This window comes from Silurus meridionalis, chromosome 5 (assembly GCF_014805685.1).
Source record: "Silurus meridionalis isolate SWU-2019-XX chromosome 5, ASM1480568v1, whole genome shotgun sequence".
Lineage (NCBI taxonomy): Eukaryota > Metazoa > Chordata > Actinopteri > Siluriformes > Siluridae > Silurus > Silurus meridionalis.
In genome coordinates this window covers 199,392-221,891 of record NC_060888.1, presented here as the reverse complement: position 1 = coordinate 221,891, position 22,500 = coordinate 199,392, and the positions used below count along the sequence as shown (strand labels likewise).

At 42.1% G+C, this 22,500-nt stretch overlaps 1 protein-coding gene across 1 annotated transcript in view; it reads left to right on the top strand.

Moving 5' to 3' along the window:
- Positions 1-22,500, top strand: part of pcdh1b (protocadherin 1b) — a 72,731-nt gene that overhangs the window by 6,703 nt on the left and 43,528 nt on the right. The window contains exons 2-3 of the mRNA XM_046849022.1: positions 468-1,293; positions 4,200-6,374. Coding sequence (XP_046704978.1) covers positions 481-1,293; positions 4,200-6,374 — 2,988 coding nt within the window. The 5' untranslated portion in view covers positions 468-480. The remainder of the gene's footprint in view (positions 1-467; positions 1,294-4,199; positions 6,375-22,500) is intronic.

The following is a 22,500-nucleotide window of genomic DNA, read 5'->3' as shown; positions in this document are numbered from 1 at the left end:
CACAGAGACACACACACCGCTTTTAGTTTTTTTATTCTGTCTGTTTGTTTTAATTTAGTTTGAAACGTCTGTTTTTTTTTCTCTGTCGTTTATTGTATCCCTCCTTCTTTTTTTTTTTTTTTTTTTTAAACACATTTTTTTTGGAAACTGAAATTTTCACATGATCATGTCAGTGTGACCTCTGTGTGACCTCTTTGACCTCTCTGGTTTGAGTCTCTGGGAAAAAGTGTAGCCCAGAATAATAAGGTCCAGTGGGAAAGAAAGAGGAAGGAATGAGGGATTAAAGAGAAGGAGAGTGCCGTATTACTGAGTGTTTACGATGAGAAAAAAAATGTAAAAGTGTGTGTGTGTGTGTGTGTGTGTGTGTGTGTGTGTGTGTGCTTTATAAAGTCCTGTATTAATGTTAGAATTGTAAATGAAGAGCTTGTCCAATGTGTGTGTGTGTGTGTGTGTGTGTGTGTTTACAGGATCAGAGTAACGATGTCCCACAGGGTGATGGACTCAGTCATGTGGTCTTTAGTGTCTCTTTTCCTCCTGCTCTTCTCCGTCCCTCTGTCTCTCTGCTCCATCATGTACCACCTGCGTGAAGAACAGCCCCCCAACACACTTGTGGGCAGTTTGGCATCTGACCAGGGACTTCCAGATTCTGGTCACTTGTACAAGCTGGAGGTGGGCGCCCCCTACCTGAGGGTGGATGGAAAAACAGGCGATATCTTCACCACAGAGATTCCCATCGACCGGGAAACCCTGAAGGACTGCCGTAACCTGTTCGAGGGCGACCCGTGTTTCCTGGAGTTTGAGGTTTCCATCACAGACCTGATGAAAGGTTCCGGTCCACGGCTCATCGAAGGTAGAATCGAGATTCAGGATGAGAACGATAACACTCCACAGTTCTCTTCACCCATCCTGTCCTTATCCATTCCTGAGAACACCCCGGTGGGGGCGCTGTTCCCTATCCCCGTTGCCACCGATAAGGACACGGGGAATAACGGAATCGCAGATTACTCGTTAACGACCGGCTCGGACGCAGCGTCTCTGTTCAGCCTGCAGGTGGCCGAGAACGCGGATGAGAAAGTGCCCCAGCTCATCGTGATGGGGACGCTGGACCGCGAGCAACGCGACTCGTATGATCTCAACATTAAAGTGGTGGACGGTGGAAATCCTCCACGCTACAGCAGCGCCCTCCTGAGGATCACCATCACTGACACCAACGACAACGTGCCCAAGTTCGAGCGCATGCACTACGAAGGGGAACTCGCTGAGAACAGTCTTGTGGGTCACTCCGTCCTGCAGGTACCTTTATTCTCACCACACCTCACTTCTGCTCCTCATCATTCTTACCAAACTTCACCTGATTCTCTATGAGTTCCATTATTACTGACCTTTTCCAACGAGTCATAAACGTTTGCATGCATCCACTTCCTGCTTTTTCTAGGTGTGTTTGTGGGAGGAGCTCTGTTTTAGTCACATGATCAGAAAACATGCACATCACTCGTTTTTAGTGATGGGAAGATCGGCTCATTTTAGTGACTTGGTTCTTTGAATCTTGTTCATCTTTGTTCTTTATGTGCTGCTGTAACAGAGAAATTTCCCCACTGTGGGACAAATAAAGGTTTATCTTATCTTATCTTATCAAAATGAACAAATCTGTTTTGGAGTCATTTAGTTCATTTTGTTCTTTTGATCAGAAATAAAATAAAATATGGTACATTATCAATAATCAGATCCCCAACACGTCTACATGCACCAACTCAAACTACAGTTCCAATAATGAAAATAAGACAATGCAGCTAAGGAGAAATTAGAATAAACAGAACGAGTAGCTTCACTTCTCATATCTTCTGTTCCGTATCGTAAGTTCTCTTCAATTGTGTTTTAAATAGCAGAATTTCAAATGTGATTAAAACCATGGATTCACCACCACATCCGTCTGAAGCTCCACCTCATTTGAGCCTCATGCATGACTTCAAATCTTTATTTTAAGACTTAACAGAGAAACGTTGTTTTTTTGGTGATCTTGGGGACGTAGCTCTGGTGCTGCATTTCACTGGTGTAAATGTTGTTACAAGCCGTATCATGGAGTTCCAGCTCACATGTTTTCCAATATTTACTCAGAAATCAAGACTTCATCTTCATACACATGCAATTTAAATCTGTTCCTGTCACATCACAACAATCATCTGAAGTTCCCTGAGGAGCAGGTGGATTATTATGTGTTATAAAGTGCAGGTGGATTATTATGGACTCAAGGAAACACTGGTCCTGTAGTGCAGATTCCAGCGTCTGGTTCTGGAGCCGAGTCGGAGCGAGGGCTGACGCATTAAATTGTTTTAAAGTCGGTTAATCTCTCAGTCAACAATTAATCCATGGAACCCAGTTGTTTTAGGAGAAGCATGTGAAAAGATCTCCCTCCTCCTCCAGGCCTCCTAATCTCTCTTTAGAGCCGTGGCAGCATTAAAAAGGCTTAATGTTTTGGTTTTTATTGGCCGAGGCGTGTTGACGGAGTGTCTCGGTTTGTGGAGAGACACGCTCTTCACGTGCACATCAGGGGAAATTTATTCACAGCTTGTTTGTCGGATGAAACAGAGTGACTCATGAAGAGCAATAATAACTTAAGCCTCATGAATAATCTTATGGCTGTCCCAGATTAGAGCCGTGCTGCGTAACACACAGAAAGAGCCGCTGTGGGTTTCATCCACAGCGAGGAGGAGAATGTGCCATCCGGTGAGCAGAAGCAGCGGCCGGTGAAGATGCGATACGGAGCACTCTGCTTCAGACGGATCATTTTTTCATTCAAACTCTATTTGAAAAGATTGTAATGGAGAAGGAAATTCAGAGATGACCTTCAGCTGAAATGAAACAACCTGCATTTGACTGCGTGTCCAATCGGGCTGATATTCTTCAACACTCCTCGCTGTCGGTTTTATAACAAGTCATAAGCAATTCATGCTCTTTAGTGAAAGTTAATGGCTTTGCCTCTCCTTTTCCTTCCCTGTTGTAAGGACGAGATCTTTTCCCTCTGCTACGTTTCAGTGCTGTTTATCTCTGTGAACACGAGTTCTGAAAGGAACACTGAGAGGAGCTGGTGGAAATCTTTCAAGCTTCATTAATTAGTGTGATGCACCTTCAGGATGATGAGATGTCTTTACTTTTAATTCTGAGCGGTGTAAATGTTTGGCACTGATGACATCACGATGCAGAAATAATCTCCACAAAGCGAATATTTTTAAATGGTGTGTTTTATGGCATTCTCAGGTGCATGTGAGTGATGTAAGTTATACCCCTTCATTACTTTGCATTTAGGTGGAGTGAGAAGCCATGACACTGGAGGTATATTCAAATACACACCAGGTTCCACCTGAAATGAGAATCCAGAGACACACAGTACCATTCCTTTAGGATTAAGAGGAGAAAAAAAACCTGGGTTTTTTGTATAAATTACCTTTGAAAAGGACAAAAGCTAACACTACAAAATGCTGATGGTCCTCAGAATGGATACGATAAGCAGCAGATATCTGCAGTTATTTTGTAAATGGGATTATTAGGTTATCATGTTTGTAGGCAGGAATTTGAATGTGCTTGTTGATGTATTTTTGATGCCAGTCACAGTAAGATAAGCTTTATTCTCCTTGTGAATCCGGTTTCATGGCATTTTCAGTAGATAGTGACGTTTCAGGATGAAACAAAACTTTTTGTGTTTTTTTCTGTACAGAAAACTTTATCCTCCTTCCATCTTTATACATTTCACCAGATACACAGACAGATAATGAAATGATCTCCCACAGTTAACCCTTTAAACCTCACCTGCTCCATTAACAGGAGTTTTATCAGAAGATCATTTGGATTGTAAACAAATTAAATTTCCTGAAATGAAACTAATGTGTTTAGATCTTTCTTTACTTCCTGTGTGTCCACTTCCTGCTCAGTCTCCTCTTTAATCATCAGTTTCACCTGTGGCCACGTTATAAAGTTATTCTGTCTGGATGTGTTTTTGTGTTCAGTCTTGTTTTAATGTTTTTGTGTAGTGACTTTATGTGGATTGTTGTTTGTTCACTGCCTGTGTTTTCTTCTGTACCGTGTGATTCTGCTCCGAGCGCTGTGCTGGATTAACGTTTTGTTTCTAATCTTGTTCTGTAATGTTCTTTTTTTAATGAATGAAAGCTTTTATTATAAAATCTTTTCTGTTCTTTTTGGACTAGGTGAAGGCCAATGACGCTGATGTGGGAGAAAATGGAATGGTCACGTACATTATCTCTCAGCCGCCACCCAACGTGCAGCGTCTCCTCACCATCGACCGAAACACCGGCATCATCTACGTCAAAGGTCCAGTGGATCGCGAGGAAGTGAATCTGCTTAAATTCTACGTCCAGGCCAAAGACAATGGACCACAAGCCAAGAGCTCTAAAGCCCTGGTGACAATCACAGTGAAGGACAAGAATGACAATGCACCTTCCATCTGGATCCGTGGATTTGCTCTGGTGGCTCATGAGGATGGGATTGCAAACATTTCTGAGGACATGCCTGTGGGAACCCCAGTGGCTCTGGTGGAAGTGACAGATCGAGACGAGGGTGAAAACGCAGTGGTGACTTGTGTGGTGGCAGGAGATGTACCTTTCCAGCTTCGCTCAGCGTCAGACACAGGAAGTCGGAGGAAGTATTTCCTGCAGACAACAACGCCACTGGATTATGAGAGGGTCAAGGAATACAGGATTGAGATTGTAGCTGTTGATTCAGGGAACCCAGCTCTCTCCAGCACCAACTCGCTAAAGGTCCAAGTAACGGATGTGAATGATAACGCTCCCATTTTCTCACCGTCTACATATGAGGTGAACTTTCCAGAGGAGAATCAGCCAGGCGATAAGGTTTTAGACGTAGTGGCTAGCGATGCAGACAGCGGCACCAATGCCGAGCTCACGTACAATATTATCTTAGACTCAGCAATCAAGGGGCTCTTTGAGATTAACCGCAACACTGGAGAGATCAAAGTGAAGGACCAGTTAGATCGTGAACAGAGAGAACGCTATGAGTTCCATGTAGAAGCATCTGATAAGGGGGTTCCCAGCATGAGGGGAACTGCAACAGTTGTGGTTAATGTGCTCGATCGCAACGACAACGATCCCAAGTTCATGCTAAATGGCTACATGTTTTCCGTGCTGGAAAACATGCCTGCGCTCAGTCCGGTGGGAATGGTGACTGTCACAGATGTAGATAAAGGTGAAAATGCTCAGGTTCACTTATTAGTAGAACCAGACAATGGCAAATTTGTGATTCAGAATGGCACATGCACGATCCTCTCCAGAATTTCCTTTGATCGGGAAAAGGAAAGCACCTACACATTCCGTTTAAAAGCTGTTGATGGAGGCAATCCTCCACGTTCCTCTTATGTGGGAATTACAATAAACGTTCTAGATGAAAATGATAATGCTCCTTACATCACCAAGCCATCCAACTCCTCCTACAAGTTCCTGCCACCACTGACGAGCCCAGACACACGTGTGGAGAAAGTGGAAGCGGAGGACTTTGACACAGGACTAAATGCTGAGTTAGAGTACACCATCATTGGTGGAAACCCTCATGGACTTTTCCGCATTTCTCCTACAGATGGGGAGATTTCCCTTGTCAAAGAATTCACCCGGAAACATAACGGACTCCACCGTCTGGTCGTAAAAGTTAGTGACAAAGGAAAACCTGAGAAGCACACCACAGGGTTGGTCCACGTCTTTGTAAATGAGACAATTGGAAACATCACGATGGTGGAATCACTGGTTGGACACAGTCTGTACACATCTCTGGAAATGGACATTGCCGGAGACCCAGAATACGCTCGTGATCAGCGGGGCAACATCGTGTATGGAAGTCTTGCCGGGATCGCTGGGGTCATCCTGGTCATTGTGGTGGTGGTTGTTATCCGTCACCGTTTGCAAAAGGAAGCCAAGAGTGGATACCAAGCTGGAAAGAAAGAGTCCAAAGATCTTTACACACCCAAACAAGGAACCAAAAGCAGCAAAGGTAAAAAGGGCAAAAAGGGCAAGTCTCCAAAACCACCAAAGTCTTTGGAGGAGGATGAAGAGGCAAGTCATCAGAAAGCCTTAAAATTCAACTTAATGAGTGACAATGATAGTCCCAGGATTCATCTGCCCCTCAATTATCCTCCAGGAAGCCCCGATTTGGGAAGACACTACCGTTCCAACTCCCCTTTGCCCTCTATTCAGCTGCAGCCACAATCACCTTCAGCTTCCAAAAAGCACCAGGCTGTTCAGGATCTTCCAGCTGCAAACACTTTTGTAGGGACCGGAGACAGCAACTCCACCGGTTCTGATCAGTATTCGGATTACAGCTACAAGACCAACCCTCAGAAATACACCACCAAACAGGTAGGAGATCATTTCCAAACCATGGCAGGGTTTCACTCCAATATTCAGTGGACTAAGGGCATGTATTAGAGGCTCGGACTGAAATTGAAACCAAAGCAATCTGAAAAATCTCAAACATGGTGTTTGACCTAATCATTCCTGGTCTGGAATGTTCTTTATTTATGCAAATTACTCTTCATTGATGCTTCATTTTAATGCCACTTCCTGCTTTATATTTATATCTCTTTTGAAATGAAGGACACATCACTGGCTCAGATTGATTTATTTCTACTTGGATTTAGTTTGTGGGTTTTACTGCTTTTTCACTACTTTTACTTCTCTGGTGATAAAAAATACTCAATCAAGGGGCTGCAAAAGGAGGCACAAATTCACGAACTAGGGTGAATAATGTTTAAAAAAGCACACTTAAACACACACACACACACACACACACACACTCACTAACACACTCACTTTGTCTTTCTCTTGAAAAATGACTTTAATTACGTACTCTTCATTTTGTTGGAGCCAGAGTAAATTGTTTGCATAGATTAATAGCAGGTAATTCCTGCTTTCCTCCTCACTCAAGTTCTGCTCGAAATACAACAGTCTCTATTGCACACACACACACACACACACACACACACACACACACACACACAAACAATAATTGTCATTAAAACTACATACAGGTCATTTTAGAGGAAGACTGTAATGGGAATCCGCATCACAAACTTGTGAACACTAAACTGTGAATTGCAAAGATATTTGACTGCTGTAGTTTAATGCTGTGTGTAATTTTGAAGGTTGCAGGCTGTAGTTTAATGCAGGCTGTAATTTTGAAGGTTGCAGGCTGTAGTTTAATTCAGGCTGTAGTTTTATTGGTGCTGATTGTTGGGGAGATGTTGGTGTTTGGAGGAGACGAGCAGAAGAGCAGGATGTATTTACTGAACAAGGCATGAAGAATTTAAATCTTACAATATTTATTAGAACTGTGATTTCTCACATCCTGAGAGTCCTGAGTGTGCGTTGGAGACACGGCGAGACGGAGCTGTGCTTCTGTACGGCTTCAGAGAGCCGAAACAAAAACTCTTTGGAATCATTAGTGAGACGGAGAATGAAGTTTATTTTTGTATTTTTTTATGTACACTGTATATAATGTTTGTACCGAGTTCCTGTGTTACGCTGTTGTTTATTTGTGCACCATGTTCTCAGTATACAGCTTTATAAACGCTGCCGATAAAAAGTCACACCGCATGAATCAGCAGGTCTTAACCGCACGATCCACGTGTTTATTCGTGTAAAATAGGAGAGAAAAAATACAGAGGAAAAGGACAAACGATGAAAAGTGACAGGTTTAAGGTGAGGCCTGGGCGACTGTACCGAGCGTAATGATCTCCTGTCAGATTAAACCACGGGGAGGCTGCAGGGGAAATATGAAGGTAATTGAGTATGCACCATGGGGGTGAGCAGGGTTCATTCACCACACACACACACACACACACACACACACACACACATGCACACGCACACTGTGTGCTGTATAGGCTGTGTGTAATCATGTGTGAGCTGAATGGATTTTAAACTGCACACATTTCTGTTCCATTTCTCCTCATCATGTGATTTATTTTTATTTTCTTTCATTGCTTATTCATGACACTGTATGTTTGTGTGTGTATATTTTTTATAATTAAAAAGCAACTACTATATCAATAAAAATGAGTTGAAATTCTAATCTGGCTGTGTGTTTGTGGATCTGACTGAGCAAAGAGACTGAAATGAAATCTCACGGTACAGTATTCCTATTTTATTCTTCATCATTAACATTACTAACACACACACACACACACACACACACACACACACACACACACACACACATTCTAATCCATTCACACCTACAACATGGCTGGGTCCTGAGAGGCCCATTATTCCATATTCCCTACACTTAACAATCAGGACCACACTAAAAGAGTTGAAACTTCCACACAGGCATGATTCCTTCCTTCTTCCTCTTCTTCCTCTTCAGCGTGTCCTAAATCATTCTTCCTGTCCCTTTCAGTGAAAAACTGCTGACACGATACACTAATAATGTCTTGTATTGAAATTGACTACAATTTTCTCATCATTACTTCCACTGTGGGCGTGTCTCAATCCTCAAATCCTGTACACTATTATGTAGGATACCTCCACACCCCTCAGTCCCCAGTGAAGGTTCTCAGGGGTTCTTTCAATGCTACAGGGTTCAGGAATGTAGAGCTCCAGTTCCACACTGGTTGGAGAACACTTGAGAACTGCTGAGGTTCTGGTGTGTTCTAAAGCTCTGCCTCGTTCCCTATACCCTACACTAAGGGGTGATGAGGAGGTGCAGGTGATGAAGCTGCTGAACTTTCGGCTGTTTTTCTGATCACATAGTGTGAATTATTAACCAGACTCCACCTCTGTCCTCAAACACACACACAACACAAACAGACGCTTAGATTCCACTCTGTCTGCTGTGTGGGCCTCGTCTGTTTGTCTTTCACTTTACTCATTCATCACACACACACACACACACACACACACACACACACACACATATATATATATATACATACAGCCTGGAGAGTGTGTGTGTTTAGCGCAGGTTATGTCTTTGTTCTGCTGTATGTGACTCAATTTTGTCTCTTGCACACACACACACACACACACACACACACACACACCTTTATTCTTTCCCCCGGCCTTACAGACCATTGAAATTCCAACAACGTGTTCTCGTCTTAAGAGCACTGTTGTCTTGGAAACGGAATGGCTGTGTGTGTGTGTGTGTGTGTGTGTGTGTGTGTGTGTGTGTGTGTGTGTGCTGAGTCACAAAGAACAGGTGGAGATGGATTGTAGGTGAAAGAGGATAAACTTGCTAATGGAGACTTCATATTTATATATTCCCACACACGCACACATACACACACACACACACACTCACACTCACTCACACACACACAGCCCTCTGTGTCCCCTTTTATTCTCCTTTTCTTCCTGTGAAAGGAGGATTACTGTACCTTAAGTTCATCATGACCTCGTACAGCTCTGCTGCTCACAGATAACACACACACACACACACACACACACACACACACAGTTCTAACATCGAAACACTTAAAGCTACAGTACTTTGTGTCTTTATAAGGACACAGTTAGGGGGTGTGGCCTACAGTGTGAGAGCGGAGTTTGTACATTAGAGGTTATGAATATTAATAAATGTGTAGCAGAGAGTCTACATCGGAACTTTATTAAAAAGAGATGGAGAGAATGAATCAGGGAAAGACGAAGGAGAGATGGAGAGAGGAATAAGAGGACAAAATGAGTGTAAATGGTTTGTGATGAAGTGATGAATTATTCATGTGTGATCAGTGACACTGCGACACTAATTAAAATAAAAACACTCAGTGGAACAGACAGCACCCGATACCCCCACACACACACACACACACACACACACACCATCCACTCCCTCTCTTACTCCCCCTGGCCCCCCTTTCCACACCTCTCTCCTCCTCCGTCTTCACTCTGACCTCAAACATCAGTTAAAAGGTACTCGTTAGAAACACACACACACACACACACACACACACACACACACACCTCTGTACAGGACTCAGTACCTAAACTTCCCCTCTTTTCCTACACCCTACTTCTGTCCTTTAAGTGTAGTGTTTTCAGTTCAATAATGAGAACTGTGTAGAGTTTATTCACCGGCATCCTTCACCCCCACCTCACACACACGAGATGTGTGAGTGGGTGTGGGCGTGTGTGACTGGGTGTGTGGGTGTGGGTGTGTGAGTGGGTGTGTGTGTGTGGGTGGTTGTGTTTGTGAGTGGATGTTTGAGTGTTTGTGTGTGAGTGGGTGTGGGTTTGTGGGTGTGTGAGTGGGTGGTTGTGTGTGTGAGTGGATGTGTGAGAGGGGTGTGTGTGTGTGTGTGTGTGTGTGTGTGTGAGTGGGTGTGTGTGTGTGAGTGGGTGGTGTGTGTGTGAGTGAGTGTGTGTGTGTGTTAGTGGGTGTGTGTGTGAGTGGGTATGTGAGTGGGTGGTTGTGTGTGTGTGAGTGGATGTGAGTGGGTGTGTGTGTGAGTGTGTGTGGGTGGTTGTGTGTGTGAGTGGGTGGTGTGTGTGTGTGGTGTGTGTGGGTGTGTGTGAGTTGGTGGTTGTGTGTGTGAGTGAATGTGTGAGTGGGTGTGTGTGTGTGGGTGTGTGTGAGTGGGTGGTTGTGTGTGTGAGTGGATGTGTAAGTGGGTGTGTGTAAGTGTGAGTGGGTTTGTGGGTATGGGTGTGTGTGTGTGAGTGGGTGTGTGTGAGTGGATGTGTGTGAGTGTCAGTGTGTGTGTGGGTGTGGGTGTGTGTGTGTGTGAGTGGGTGTGTGAGTGTGTGTGGGTGTGGGTGTGGGTGTGTGTGTGTCTCCTCAGTTTCTTAGTCAGATTCTGCTCTTGCTCTTGAGGATCTAACTCCATTTCAGAATCTCCTGTTTGGATTTTGGTTCTGGTTTTAGTTCTGGTTGGTGATTTGAAACTAGATTTACTAACTTGTGTTAATTGTATTTGTTCTGCAGGTTCTGGTTCTGAGTTTTGTTCTACTTGAGTTTATAGTCTAATATTTTTGGACACAACGAAGATTCTCAGGTTCTTGTTTTGGATGTGATTTCAGAGGTTGTGTTGTGTCTGTAGTTCTTGTTGTAGTTCTTTATCTAAAGGTAATTCTAAAACCAGTTCTTTTTCATTTTGGATCTGTTTTAGGATTCACTTCTGCAGCTGGACCTGCTTCTGATCTACTCAGTGATGCGTATTTAGTTTTGTTTGTAGATCTGTTTTAACCCGAATACTGTAACTGTTTCACATTCGGTTCTGCTGCAGGTCTGGGGAGTGTGTGTGTGTGTGTGTGTGTGTGAGGTGGAGAACAGTGTTCTAGTTTCTATAATTGTTCAATTGACTGGCACTTAATGATGATGTCATCAAACTGCGTCTCTACAAAAAGCATATAAAGATTATTAAGTGTCTTAGTCTCATAACACTCCTCATTCAGCAAGTATTACACACACGCACACACACACACACACACACACACACACACACACACACACACACACACACACACACAGCTGTATTTGAATGGTGGTTCCACAGATGCCTCTGTAGATCTTAGAATCATATTCATCACAAAAAGCAGTTTCTAAAGTCACATTTTCCAGAACCAGAGTAAAATTATAACAGGACACAGAAACAGGCAGCAACTAGAACTGGACCTAATACACATATAATCAGAGCTAGAACCAGATTTAATCCTGAATAAGTACCAAACAAGAACCATCACTGACTGGGTCAGAAAGAGAACCTGCTCCAGAACCCCAGGTAGATTCAGAAGCAGAAACAGCAATTGAAATTAATACAGTGAGTAACTCGGACACAAAGCAGATTTATTTACAAAAAACAGAACTAGAGCTGGTACTGGAACCAGAACTGGACACCTAGAACTATACACATATACCAATCTGGATTTATCAGGACAAAAACTAGAACCAAAATCAAAACCATAGTTTAAATTAGAATTATAATTAAAACTCAGAACCAGAACCTGTGACTTCCTGTTTCTTTCATGGTAATGTATCGCCACAGCAACGCAAACAAACATCACCAACTGTCTACAAATACCACTACATGCGTGCACACACACACACACACACACACACACACACACACACACACACACACACACAGAGGCACTCACATAAATCACACTTACACAAATACACCATATGCTAGCAGCCTGACACAATCACAACACACACCTGTTTCGTGGACAGGCAGCCAGTTCAGGGGTCAGAGGTCACTCAGGGTCACCTGCAGCTCTCTCTCTCTCTCTCTCTCTCTCTCACACACACACACACACACACACACACAGCCATTTTATTTTTTCAGCTTTTATGGAAACTGTTCTACATATTCATATACCCTTGAAGTGTGTGTGTGTGTGTGTGTGTGTGTGTGTGTGTGTGTGTGTGTGTGTGAGATAGTAATGAACATCTGCTCTTAGCGTGTTCTCTGGTTGCTGATTAGACCTTCCATCTGACGCACGCCAAGACATCTCCACACCAGTGTGTGTGTGTGTGTGTGTGTGTGTGTGTGTGTGTGTGTGTGTGTGTGTGTGTTAGACTATTGTTAGTTGGCAAGCTTTAATTACTGTCTATGCATTCTGTCACAACCATTTACATATTATCACCCCCCCAATACACACACACACACACACACACACACACACACACCAAAAGTGTGAGGTTTAAAATAGAAATATCAAAGAAAGAGAGATGAACTACTGTGTTCAAAATCCACATGTAAGGAAAATAACCAAATAACCAAGAGAGAAAGAGAGAGAGAGGCAGGAGAGAGAGAGAGAGAGAGAGAGAGAGAGAGAGAGAGAGAGAGAGAGAGAGAGAGAGAGAGAGAGAGAGCGAGAGAGAGAGAGAGAGAGAGAGAGAGAGAGAGAGGCAGGAGAGAGAGAGAGAGCGAGAGAGAGAGAGGCAGGGAGAGAGAAAGAGAGAGAGAGGCAGGGAGAGAGAGAGAAACATCTTACACCTCATCACATTGCCATTATTATTATTATTATTATTATTATTATTATTATTATTATTATTATATTAGTGTTCACTGAAGAAAACAAAAAATGTTTTCTTCATACAATAAGAGGTGTGTGTGTGTGTGTGTGTGTGTGTGTGTGTGTGTGTGTGTGTGTGTGTGTGACTCATAGCTCATTCCTTAAGCAGAGCAGCAGTGGGATCCTGAGGGGTTTAATTAGGTGTCGTCTTTAATGTAGTGCCCTTGGAGATTAGGCAGGACGGAGAGCGTACGGTGGATTCTCCCTACCAAAACGCTCTGCTAGCATCCTTTAATTAACACAATACACACACACCCACACACACACAAATCTTTCTCTCGCTTATAAATGAGTGTGTCCATGCGGCTGTGGTATTGCTGTATGACAGATGAGCTCAGCTTCAAACTTTATCTCTCCCTCGCTGTCGTAAACACTGCACAATAAACAGGGGGGTGGAGTAGAGGAGTGCAGCTCAAACAGAACCTGAAATTTTAAATACACCAAATACATATATTGTGAAATAAATAAAAGCACCCACACTGGAGTCTCCTTCCATTTCTCTTACATACAGAACCTGTCAGTAGTTTGGCCGTTTCTTCTCCTTTCTTTCTTTATATTACAGTGGAATCCGCTTATCTCGACCTCGGTTATCTCGACAACCCTATTAAGTCGACGTTTTTGAAGTGGAACCGCCAAATTCTCGCTTTGTCTTAGCATTTTTTAGCGGTTATGTCGATTCTTTTATGTCGCTGAACCCTAATATCTCGAGCACAAGGGGGGGCAAATTTGCCATTTAACATCGGTTATCTCGGTGCAGCCGCAGAAGAACTCGCGAAAGTGGCGGAAAAATCGAGCCTTACAGATGCTACAGGTGTTTGTATTGTATACTGGTGAATCTCTGCTGTTAGTTAGTGCACATATGCCTTTTGTTGTTAAATGTTATGCGATGAACGGGAGGCGAAAGCCGCGCTTGGCGGCGCGGAACGTGGGATGAGCAGCAAAAGCATAGAATGAACACCGGCAGGATCGGGGGGGGGTGGGGGGGGGGAATCCGCGGTGCGCTTTGGGAAGAAAAAAACAGCCGTTGAGAGAGTGCCGTGGTGAAGACACGTACCGGGATACGCATGAGCGATAACAACGACCGCCGTGAACCAACATATACCAACAATAACGGACAGTGAGAGTGTGGAAGTTTAAATAGGAGCTGGTGATGATGATAAACGAGCACCATATGTGCGCGATTGAAGCGGAGCTTCAGAGAAAGCGGCCGAGAAAGCACCTGACACGCTGAAGGGGGCCGAAGGGGGCGTGGCAGGTGGATTCCTGACAGATAAACATGTACTGTATGTATTTTTATAGCATGCCTTCTTCAAACAAATCGCGGCAACGCTGTTGTGTAAAAACCCCTTCAAAAAACACGTGCATGCACATTCTCATTTATTAACGCACATCATGTACATAAAGAAATTTCAAGCATGTTAATATACTGCCGCCATTTTGATTTTCGTTTATCTCGATGCTTTTTGGCGTCCCCTAGGACATCGACATAACCGGGTTCCACTGTATTTTCAACATTGTACATTAATATTGAAGGATCCAGACTATGAAAGAACACGTCTTTCAGATGCCAAAATGTTTTATATTTTATTTTATATTAAAGGTGTTGAGTGCTTGTTTGGCTGCTTTTCATTCACTCTCCGGTCCAACTCATCCCAAACCATCCCACCTGGATTTAGATCCCTCCATCACTCCCCTTCGTGAACAAGTAGCTCTTACAGAACCTAGACGTGTATTTGGGGTCGTTGCGCTGTTGGAAAATAAATCAACTAAAGTAGTCAAGTAGACTTTATTGTCATTTCTACCATCTACAGTGCAGTACACAGTGAAACAGAACAACGTTTCCCCAGGAGCACAGTGCTCCATCAACAACACACATTAACAAAAGGAACATAGAACTACACAGATCTTCAAAACTAACAACACAAAAAGCACATGTGCAACATCTGGTGCAAAAAAAAATATATAAAAAAGACAACATCAGACAAGAGACAACAGGAGAAAAGGAAAATCAGTAACACAGTAGCATTGACTATAGAAGGTTGTGTAAATGGCTTGTCCAAATACAAGTCAAGAATAAATACTGTACATGTAAACATTTGGCTGGATGTAAACCTTTGGTTTGGCTGAAGTACGTAAACAGCAGTTTGTGTGTGTATCAGTCCAGTTCCTTCATCTTGAGGAGTCTGATGGCTTGTGAAAAGAAACTGTTACACAGTCTAGATTTAAGGCCTGAATGCTTCTGTACCTCTTTCCAGATGGCAGGATTGTAAAGAAAGGGTGTGTGTGTGTGTGTGTGTGTGTGTGTGTGTGTGTGTGTGTGTGTGTGTGTGTGTGTGTGATCAGCCACAATACTGTTGGGTTTACAGATGCAGCGTGCGGTGTAAGTGTCCATGATGGAGGGAAAAAAGACCCCCATAATCTTCTCCGCCATCCTCACTATCCTCTGTAGGGTCTTTCCTTCCAAGATGGTGCAATTCCCAGACCAGGCATTGATGCAGCTGCTCAGGATGCTCTCAGTGGTCCCTCTGTAGAAGATCTCACTAAGTGTAAACAAGATGGAATGGCTGCATGTAGCTGCAGAATGGTGTGGAAGCCATGCTGGTTAAGTGTGTCCTTAATTAAGACTAAATCACCAGCAGTGTCAGCAGCAAAACTTCCTCCTCCATGTTTCACAGTGGTCCTTCTCTCTTGAGATATTTCTGCCACAAACTCTGAGAAAAATTTATGTAAACTTGTGATTTCCAAAACTGGTCATTCTAATAAATGTATCCTCTGCAGCAGTAGCTCTTGGTCTGCCTTTCCTGTACAGTCCTCATTAAACCGTGTTTCATCATAGGGTTTGATGTTTTTGGAGACTGCACTTGGTGATATATTTAAAGTTCTGAGATGTTTCAGATTGACTGAGCTTCATTTCTTAAAGTAATGATGGATCTTTTCTCTTTCCTTATCTGAGTGTTTCTTAACACAATCTGGATTTGTACAGTAGCAGCACTAATAGTGATATTGACTCTGTACTCACACTTTCCTCTGCACAACACAACTGATGCTCTAAAGCACAATAAGAAATGTAAGAAATGTGACTCTTTTCACATGAACTCTTGATAAGACCATTTCCAGGTGACACCTCAGAAGCTATAAAGATAAGATAAGATAAAATATACCTTTATTCGTCCCACAGTGGGGAAATTTCTTAAAATAAAGATAAATGGAACTACTTTGATTCTACTGCTTGAGATATTATTATGTTTTTCATCATTTAGATTCTTAATATTAATGAACCAAGTTGAAAATAATACAAATAAAAAAAACTACTGAAGGAGAAGCTGTGTGTGTGTGTGTGTGTGTGTGTGTGTGTGTGTGTGTGTGTGTGTGTGTTTCACTCTATGTGGGTGTGTGTGTCATTGTATGTGTATGTGCGTGTGTCAGTGTATGTGTCTATGTGTGTGTGTGTGTGTATTTGTGTATTTGTGTCAGTATATGTGTGTATATGTGTGTGAGTGTCAGTGTATGTGTGTGTATGTGTGTGTGTGTATGTGTGTGTGTATGTGTGTATGTGTGTGGTCTGTCTTGACACCAAAGATGTAGATTTTGTTCTCTCCTTTCTCACAGTGTGACAGAGCTGAAGATATTTAAGTGTTTGAGGAAAAAAAGACACACAGACACACACACACACACACACACACACACACACACACACAGCCCCAAAGGCACTCTTGAAAGCATGACATTTATCCGCTCTGCCTCTGAAGCATTCACATTTACACTCTTAAATCTGCCCTCTGTTCTTCCTGATCTGTGTGTGTGTGTGTGTGTGTGTGTGTGTGTGTGTTACAAACATGCATAAGTATTGGCAGTCACATAAAACACTGTACTCTCACTTCAATGCTGAATAGCTGAATAATAGTGTAATTCATTGTGATTACTGAATGTGTATTGTACTGTACTGAACTGTACTGAACTGTACTAACCTGTACTGAACGGTACTGAAATGTACTGTACTAACCTGTACTGAACGGTACTGAAATGTACTGAACTGTACTGTGTCTCAGTGATCTCTGTTAGTGAAACATTAGTCAGTCTCTGCTGGCAGAAAATCTTACTACACTCAGCTCCTTGTATTATAGGGCTTTATAATGGTATGTGAAGTATAAGGGTATGTGTTGAGGTGTAAAGGTATGTGTTTGGCTATGTGTTGAAGTTTAAGGGTATGTGTTGGGGTATAATGTATGTGTTGGGGTATGTGTTGTAGTTTAGGGGTATGTGTTGTGGTATGTGTTGGGGTATAAGGGTATGTATTGGTGTATAAGGGTATGTATTAGGTTATGTGTTGGGGTGTATGTATTGTGTTATGTGTTGGGGTATAAGGGTATGGGTTAGGGTATAAGGGTATGTGTTGGGGTATGTGTTGGGGTATAATGTATGTGTTGGGGTATAAGGGTATGTGTTGTGGTTTATGTGTTGGGGTATAAGATTATGTGTTAGGGTATAAGGGTATGTGTTGGGGTATGTGTTGAGGTATGTGTTAGTATAAGGGTATGTGTTAGGGTATAAGGGTATGTGTTAGGGTATCTGTTGGGGTATGTTTTGGGGTATAATTATTTGTTGGGTTTAAGGGTATGTGTTGGGGTATGTGTTGGGGTATAAGGGTATGTGTTGGGGTATAAGGGTATGTGTTAGTATCTGTTGGGGTATGTTTTGGGGTATAAGGGTATGTAGGGGTATCTGTTGGGGTATAAGGTATGTGTTGGGGTATCTTTGGGGTATAAGGGTATGTGTTGGGTTTAAGGGTATGTGTTGGGGTATAAGGGTATGTGTTGGGGTATGTTTTGGGGTATAAGGGTATATGTGTTGGGGTATGTGTTGAGGTATAAGGGTATGTGTTGAGGTATAAGGGTATGTGTTGGGGTATCTGTTGGGGTATGTTTTGGGGTATAAGGGTATGTGTTAGGGTATAAGGGTATGTGTTAGTATGTGTTAGTATAAGGGTATGTGTTAGAGTATGTGTTGGGATATGTTTTGGGGTATAAGGGTATGTGTTGGGGTATGTGTTAGGGTATAAGGGTATGTGTTGGGGTATGTGTTAGTATAAGGGTATGTTGGGGTATGTGTTGGGATATGTTTTGGGGTATAAGGGTATGTGTTGGGGTATGTTCTGGGGTATAAGGGTATGTGTTGGGGTATGTGTTAGGGTATAAGGGTATATGTTGGGGTATAAGGGTATGTGTTGGGGTATGTGTTAGTATAAGGGTATGTGTTGGGGTATGTGTTAGGGTATAAGGGTATGTGTTAGAGTATGTGTTGGGATATGTTTTAGGGGTATAAGGGTATGTGTTGGGGTATGTGTTGGGATATGTTTTAGGGGTATAAGGGTATGTGTTGGGGTATGTTTTGGGGTATAAGGGTATGTGTTGGGGTATGTGTTGGGGTATAAGGGTATGTGTTGGGGTATGTTTTGGGGTATAAGGGTATGTGTTGGGGTATGTTTTGGGGTATAAGGGTATGTGTTGGGGTATAAGGGTATGTGTTAAAAGTAAAGTGTGTTTGTCCTGATTCTGTCCTTCATCCATTATTCTGAGTTTTCATTTGGACTTGTATATTTTTACAGTGATTTGTATTCAGAGCTTCAACTAAATTTTATAGATAAACCTCACACTTTATAACAGCAAAGATCCAAAGATTTTATTGGATTTCATAATAAAATTCAGAAAATCTTTCTCTATACCCCCTTTACCCCCGACTCTCTACCCCTTCTATACCACCCTCTCTCTCACACTCACTTTACCCCCTCTCTACCCCCTCCATACCACTCCCCTCTCTATACCACCCCTCTCTAACTCTCACTTTACCGCCTCTCTCTACCCCCTCCATACCACTCCCCTTTCTATACCCTCCTCACTCCCCACCCTCTATACACCCCTCTCTCACTTTACCCCCTCTCTATACACCCCTCTCTCACACACCACCCCCATACCCCCTCTCTCTTACTCTACCTTCCCCTTCCTCTATATACCCCCTGCTCTCTCTCACTCTACCCTCTCTCTTTCTCTCTCTCTCTCTCTCTCTCTCACTCACTCTTTCTACACTTCTCTATACCACCACCCCTTCCTCTCTCTCTCTCTCACTCTTACCTCTCTCTATACCACCACCCCTCTCTCTTACTCTACCTCCCCTCAATCTATATACCCCACTGCCTCTCTCACTCTACCCCCTTCCTCTCTCTCTCTCCTCACCTCTCTCTATACCACCACCCCCTCTCTCACTCTACCTTCCCCTCTCTCTCTATATACCCCCCTGCTCTCTCTCACTCTAGCCCCATTAATATCAAGTCTGCCTCCTACATGAATAAGGCCATAGTTATTGTCTTATTTATTGCCAAATCGTAATGGTGCTAATGAAGAATCGACTGGTGATGTGAAGGTTAATGAGATAGCGAAGGACTTTGGTATTGCCGTAGACATGGTACTGCTACAACCCGCGTGGGCGAGGCTTTAAGCTACACTGAGTTGCTCGTGTGAAGAGGGAGCGGTGTGGGTTGACCCAGGCAGTGGCCGAGGCTGTACAGCCAGAGCTGAGCGGGTGCTTCATGAGGCTGAGCTTGAAGTCGATGTACCTGAAAAGCAGACGGGTTCTGCTGTAACTGAGACTAAAACAGACAACGAAGAATCAACTGATCAGACTGAAGAAGACTGTTTCACAAGAGGTGGTGGATTCAAAATAACAGAAGGATTTTGATAAGGATTATGAGGATCTGTGTGCTGAAGATGATGAGGTGGCTGCAGAGCATATGCTTGAAGGTAGGACAAAATTCTATTCAATCCAACAGATTTTGACAATACAAAAGGCTTCATAAGCCCAATATAGAGTCGTTTTTTCTGGATCTAAAGATATTTTTGATATCTTGTACTGTAGTGATGAGAAAGGCTGCTTTTGATGAGCTTGACAGACCAAAACTATGTCGGTTTAAGAAGCTACTGTGTGATGTAAGTAAGTATTTTACACTAAAAAGGTAAAAAGTGAGGTTGGTTTGGCTGCATGTGATATGATTCTGTAATTTACTACTGAGTTAATACATAAATTTTTCATGGCACCGCTGAGATTTTAGACACTAAATATCAATGGGTGTTGTGATGTTGTGAAAATGTGTAGTTTATTTGTTAATGTTAAGACATTAAGGCCAGCAGAGTTTTTCTTAAAGAGACTCATACAGAAGTGGATAACTGAGTGCATTGGCTGAGTGAATGGAAGGGAGAGGCCATATTAAGTCATGGTTCCAGTGTTAGTGAAGGTGTTGCAATTCTTCTTGAGCCTGAATATAAGGAACAACCTGTGAGGGTTTTTGAATTAGTTCTGGGTCGATTGCTGCATGTTGATGTTACGGTTCATGGCCTTAATTTTTCACTTTTTAATGTTTTTACCCCCAACAATTGTTCAGAACTAATATATTTTTTCATAAAACTTACACCTGCTCCAAGTGATGTTTCTCAGTATAGGATGTTTGTTGTTGCTGGAGATTTTAATTGCACTATAGATCATACACTAGACAGAAACCTGAAGAACCCCACAGTCAATCAGCAGATTTACTTCAAACTTTAATAAATGATCATCACCTTGAAGATAGTCGGAGAGAAACCATTTTTTAAACTAAACATAGTTTAGGGTTAATATACTTGGGTTAAAGTTCATTCTAATCTGGTATCTGGATCCTGGCTTGATAGAATCTACATGCAAAATACTATAGAGATAATTTCTTTATTAGTTGTATTTCTCTCACTTCTTTATCTGATCATCTGTATATGTCTGAAGTTCCACTGCACAGAGAACTGTTCAACAAACATTTGGAAATTTAGCAGCAAATGTTTGCAGGTCACAATATTGTGCCCTCTTTTACACTTTTTTGGGAGAGTTGGGGAGAGAGAGAGAGAGAGAGAGAGAGAGGGGAAAATATAATATACATCCCTGTCAGTGGTAAAGTGCAAATTAAACTTTTTTGCCAAAGTTATACTGCCTACAATAAAAGCATCCTGGAAAATAAGGTGAGCGATTAAACAGGACATCCTTCATATTGATATTGAAGAAGATGGGATAGAGATTGCTGAAGTTCTAGAACAAAATAAGTCTCTTTTACGGAATCTCATAGAAGAAAGAACACAAGAGTTTACATCTTATAGCAACATTGATGCTTCAACATACTTCTTTTTTAATCTAGAGGAGAAGATTGTAAAATAAAGACTTTGTGTCATTTGAAACTGCCAGATGGAAGAGAAGTGACTGACGATGGTGATATTATTTCCCCTACACTGTCCTTTTATGAGGATCTTTACAAAGCTGAACTCTGCGATGCTAAAATGGCTGATTCTTTACTTAAGGCTGTACCATGTCTTGTAGAAGATTAGAAAAAAAGGACTTGACCAACCTTAAATGAATTGACTGTAGCTGTTCATGAACTTGCTCCAGGTAAAGCTCCAGGATTAGATGGACTACATGCAGAATTCTACAAGCCGTTCTGGACAGTTTTGTTTTCAGTCTTCTTGGAGTGCTTAGATAAAGGTACATTTCCTGTAAACCTTCAGAGGGCAATGATGGTTTTGAGGGTTTTAAAATGCTAGGAGTGTTTTTTAAGACTAGATCACTACATGCTAAAAAACTGGGAAGATCTATTTGACAAATTTTCGGGTCGTCTACAGAGGTGGCCATGGATTCTTCCCCAGTTGTCATATAGAAGGGCTACAAGAGCTTATAGAAGAACAATTAGAAAAAGAGAGTGTTATCAGATATGTATAAAATCAGATTGTTATGAAGATATCAAACACAGACATGACACATAATAGAAGGAATATCTTTATGTTCCTGATAATCTTATATAACGGTCCCATTCCTAAATCTTCTGGAGACTTACAGTGAAGGACACTGCATTGTGTGTTAGACACAAACAAGTTTGTATTCAAGATTAAAACAAGTGTCTCATCTTGTTGCATTTTTGTTCTGTACTAGAGACTATTATATATATTTTCACTTTTTTTACTGAATGTTCTAGATTGGTACCACTGTTTGCTCTATTGGAAAGAACACTTGGAAACCTGGTTTTGTCTTTGATAAGATACTTTTTATTAATGGATGCAAGTATTTAAAAGCACACAGAGAGAAGTGCACGTCAGCAAACTTTATAGTTGGCCAAGCGAAACTAGCCATTTGGAAAATTCATAGAACGGCTGCTGAAGGGCAACATAAATGCATGTTAATTTTTTACTGCCTTAGTTGAGTCTAGAATCAGAATGGAACATAAATTGTATCAAATCACAGTCACAATGTGAAGAAGAGACTATATCATTTAACTTGTGATATATTACAATTTTAAATATTTTTTATTTATTGAGGATTAAAATAATGTTATTGTGTTTTGTAGTACTATAAGTGGTCATTTGTATTTCGAGGTTTCAAATGTTAATTAAAGTGGTTAAAAGTCAAA